Raw genomic sequence first — 4,818 nt, 5'->3', positions numbered from 1 at the left:
AGCCAGTTGGTGTGAGGTGTTTGTGTTTTTGGTTTACATCAAATGCACTTCAGGGCATTTTGGCCAAATGTGTCAGGCATGATACTGTTTAAATGATCTGTTCCCAGATGGTTTGTAGTTTGCTTCGATAAAAATGTATAAACCTAAGGCATGTTGAAATCTTTCTGGTATTTTGCCTTTTTAATTCAATTCAATTCAAAAATACTTTCTTAATCCCAAAGGGAAATTAAATGTTGTTATAGCTCATATTATGAAGGTTTCCTCAAAGAGTCGTGGTAGATGCTGATGGCTGTGGGCAGGAAGGATCTCCTGTAGCGCTCCGTCTTACAGCAGATCTGAAGAAGCCTCTGACTGAAGACACTCTGTTGTTGTAGGACAGTCTGATGAAGAGGATGCTCAGGTTTCTCCATAATGTTCTTCATTTTATGAAGAATCCGTCTTTCCACAATGATCTCCAGAGGCAGAACAGAGCCAGCCTTCTTTATTAGCTTGTTGAGCTTTTTTAAGTCCCTGGCACTGATGCTGCTTCCCCAGCAGATGATGGCAGAAGAGATCACACTTTCCACAACAGACTTATAGAAGATATTTAAAAAGTGTTCTCCTTGCAAACTCTTTCAAACAACTCGTACTTGTATGTTTTTTATTATGGTTGCATGAACTTTAATATTGTATTTATAGATTTTAATTTAACATGATAAGTGCAGCCTGCAGAGTCTGGGATAAAGTTTGTGCCCATCTGGGATTTTTGCAAGGAATAATCTGAAGGTAAAGCAGTCCTAAGACAACTGGTTATTGTAGTTTATTTATAATTTACCTGTGTTGTATGTCATGTGTTCCTTGTTCTTTAATATTAAGCCCTTGTAACTAGATGATTTTTCTGAATAAGTTGAGGGTTAGGATTAAGGATAGGCTGGTAAGAAAAAAAAAAGAAACTACATGTCATAACTTTCATTAATTTGAGTGTACTGAATATGTTTTACAACATACAACATTGATTAATCTTCTTGCCAATAGTTTTATTAATGAGACATGACATTTTAACAAAAACGCATCTAATCATTACGCTGGAACATTTTTTCAGTAGAGTAGATCACAACTTGCATTCATAATTCGCCCAATTAATTCAGGTGAGTTTCTATTATATGCTTTTTTTTAAACATTTCCTGTTCTCATAACGTTTTTCAGTACCTGTCAGTATGGTGGAATTTTTCGTAAAAGCTTGATAACCACTGCCTTATTACAAAAATAATTTTTTTGTGGCTGTTTGTTAACGTGTCGTGGCTCCCCGGGCCACAGGTTTACATGTGCGTGTTCCTTATCGGACACATTTGAATGACGGACCGTTAGAAGTCCGGGAACTCACGTGTACAGCATGAGAAACCAAAAACATAACAATGCCGCGTTAAAAAAGGCCAAATTCAAGCCTGGTTCGAAGAAAAGAGAAAACAAATGCGTCGTGATGTTTGACGACAAAGACAGACAGTGAGTAGAGGTTACGTCACAGGCTGCACGTGTTGGAGCTGTTAGCCAGCTAGCTAGCATGTTAGCCCGGCATAATAGCAAGATAATCCTGTTTTTATGTAAATACTAACTCAAAATAATCGGTTGTGGAAAATAAGTGATAAAATTAAAGTGGTTACGTTCAAACCCATTAGATGACGCAGCAGGTTTTATCTTTAAACAATGTTGTTTTCTTTATTCGCTTTATGTTTTTGTTCTTCCTATCCTCGGTCAGGGACTATCTGACTGGTTTCCATAAGCGAAAGCTAGAAAGGAGGAAAGCAGCGGTGGTAGAATTAAAAAAGAAAATAAAGGAAGAGCAGAACAGGGTCAGAGAAGAAGTAAGTGTAAAAAAAAAAAAAAAAACTCAAACAAAAACAATTACTAGTAAAAAAGCAGCAGGTCGGTTGTGCAGCTTGTCAACTTTTATTGTGTTTTTTTTCAGCGCCATAAGGAATATGTGAAGATGCTGAAGGAGAGGGAAGAAGCTCTTGGTGAGTTTTAAAAGAAGTCTTCAACTTGTGTTTTTTTCTAGTCACACACGACTTTCTTCTTGTCTGTCTTCCATCCTGCAGCCGATGCCGAAGATGAGCTTGAAGATGCAGTAATCAGCACCACAGAGTCCGTTCAATACGATCACCCAAACCACACCGTTACCGTGACAACCATTTGTGATCTAGACCTCTCAGGACCTCACTTGCTCGGCCCAGCTGCAAGTGATGTAAATGTTCTCAGTATGGCAGAAATTCTTGTGATTATTGTAAGGTCGCTAACACATTTTGGTTTCTGATTTGAAGTCTGGTGGAGAGAATGAGGACAAAGATAAGGAGGAGCAAGTAAAAAGGCATGCGATGCCAAAAAAGCCAAGGGATATGATCATGAACAAAAAGTAAGTTTATTTTCTCTCTAAAATTGAGCCCCAGTAAGCATAACAACTACTGTTTGTCATACACAGTTAGGCTTAAGAGAGAGATTGAAGTTGTTCACAGATGCTCAATGAAGCTATGGTTAAAATTCTTCACACCCCTGGCAGATTTGGGTTAAAGTAATATCATTTTGTTATCATTTTGGAGTGGTCCTGACTTGAATGTGGTGGAGAGTCTGTGGAGGGAGCTAAAGATTAGGGTGATGGCAAGGAGGCCTCCTAACCTCAAAGAGCTACAAGATAATAATCAAAATGCAAAATGTTGTTCAGCAATCATAAAAACGGATTGATTGCTGTAATACCATTAAAAATGTCCCCACTGATTATGAAGAAATGTATCAATATTTCCTGTCGTGGCATTTTTTAATTAAAATGTAACTAAAAATAAATGTGTTTTTTTTTTTTTTTACCTGATACTCATGTTACATTTTTATTACCTTTTGAGAAATACCTGGTTTATATCCAGTTAGAACCAAACTTCTTGGTTGAATGCAAATAAATTTAAATCTAAATCTGCCAGCGGTATGAAAGAGCCAGACTATCATGCTATAGCAACTTGCTGAGAACACCATGGATTCACAGTATTTACTCAAAAAGTTGAAAATAGAGAAGCAGCAATTGTCAAAATAAAATAACATATTAAAAATCATAGTTTTAATATTTGTTGTTTTTTTATTTGGTTTCATAGATTTAAGCAAAAATATAGAATAAACAAGAGTTAAATAGGCTAATTAGTTGGTTTCAGGTGTTGGGTTATGTATAATATGCTTTTTTCATTGTCCTGCTACTTGTAAAGTAACACAAATATAACCCACTGATAGATGGTTAATATGTTGGGCTGTCTGCTCTATTAGCATGCCACCCGTAGCTTGTAGTTTTAAAACACTTACTGAATAAGAGTGATGGATGGTGCTCCAACAGTTTCCATGCTTGACTGTTTTTTATGACTGGAAGTCTTTACAAGCTACTGAGTTTTTCTTTTAAGCAAGGGACAATTGTAGTAGCCTACTTTCAGGTAGCTGACCAGCAGTGCGCGGCAACATGTGGGAGTTAGGCTCTACAGTGTCACTCCAGCCCTTTATCATCTACTGGGGAATTCCGACTATAGGATGGGGATGATATTTAAAACTTGCTTTTGATAAAAACCTTGGTACCAGGAACTGGCCCATTCTTTGATGATGATTCGCTGCTTTATACTTTTGGTCCCTGGTAGAACTAACCAGCTCTATTCTTTTCTCACTTCCCCGCTGCAGGATCCGCTCCCTTACGACAGCGCTCAGCACATGCACCAGCAAGCGGAAGAGGAAAGGGAAGCAGGAAGGTCGAGACAGACGAGGACGTCGGACAGACAAAAGACCTGGTGTCACAGAGGGTGTACACAGAGGCGGGAGGACCAGCAAGAAGCAGAGACGTAGACAGACGGGGAAGAAGATGCATCATCTAGACTAAAATAGTGTGTGTACAAAGCTAACGTAGGCTTCGTCCTCTGAAATAATGTGACATTTTATGTCAAAATCGGCTTGTGATTCTGTGTTTAAGCAGGATGATGATGTTGAGCCCATTTTCTATTTTGAAGTTCTGTTTTTTTATAATACACACATCTTACTGTATATGTTTACAGTTTGAGTAAAGTAAATATGTCATATGTCAAATAAAGTCTGTTCTGCCTGGGATTTTGTTCCTCTGTGTTCTATTGTTTAATTAGGAAACCTAATGCTGTAATCAGCATCCTCTTTGTTGCATCAGGAAACAGAGCCTTAGCTTTGTATTTCCTTAAAGCTCAGTAATACCTTCGTATGTGCGTATTTTAAAAGGTTCCCAGGTTTAGAGCAACATTTACAGCTCAGCATGTATCTGTAATGTACATTAAACACCCCTAACTCACTAGTGTTTACTTATTTACGTTAACCTGAGCCAGCGCATGCCAGCTGTCACCTGGCCGAGCGTTTCATTTCGCTTTCTAAAGCTCATGATATTTAATACAGCCGCCTTAATGCAGGAACCAGTGGAGCCACTGGTTCCATGTTGGTTCTGGGGTCGCATTAGCTTCAGGATCAGTGGTGCGATAAACAGATCCACCATGGCTGTCATAGATGCTCCAGTGTCACCCTCTGTCAGAGCAGCCAATCAGATCGATCCAATGTTTGCCAGCCCAGGAGGGTAGAGAGCATGGGAACTGGGAGGTGTGTTCTTGGTGGGGGTCTGATGAGAAGTTTATCCTCAAATTCAAACAGCAGGAGCCCCTCTGGTCTGGTAATTCTATTTTCTTTCTTATTCTCTTTGTTGGATGTAAAATTTCTAGCAAACTAAATTTAATTTAAAACTTTTTCTTAGAGACTTTGTAAGTTTTGCTGAATTCAAGCACGTGTCTTCAGCAACGCTTTTAGCACCGG

At 38.6% G+C, this 4,818-nt stretch overlaps 1 protein-coding gene across 1 annotated transcript; it reads left to right on the top strand.

The window, feature by feature from the left end:
- The first annotated feature begins 1,321 nt into the window (after positions 1-1,321).
- LOC124863208 (nucleolar protein 12-like) lies at positions 1,322-4,098 on the top strand. Its single transcript, XM_047357504.1, has 6 exons — positions 1,322-1,482; positions 1,736-1,841; positions 1,946-1,994; positions 2,076-2,221; positions 2,298-2,389; positions 3,679-4,098. Exons 1-6 carry the CDS (start codon positions 1,373-1,375, stop codon positions 3,872-3,874), a joined length of 699 nt encoding a protein of 232 aa, XP_047213460.1. The 5' UTR covers positions 1,322-1,372; the 3' UTR covers positions 3,875-4,098.
- The last annotated feature ends 720 nt before the right edge of the window (positions 4,099-4,818 follow it).

This window comes from Girardinichthys multiradiatus, chromosome X (assembly GCF_021462225.1).
Source record: "Girardinichthys multiradiatus isolate DD_20200921_A chromosome X, DD_fGirMul_XY1, whole genome shotgun sequence".
NCBI classification, from domain to species: domain Eukaryota; kingdom Metazoa; phylum Chordata; class Actinopteri; order Cyprinodontiformes; family Goodeidae; genus Girardinichthys; species Girardinichthys multiradiatus.
Note: the sequence above shows the minus strand (reverse complement) of the source record. Positions and strands in the feature narration are given on the sequence as shown.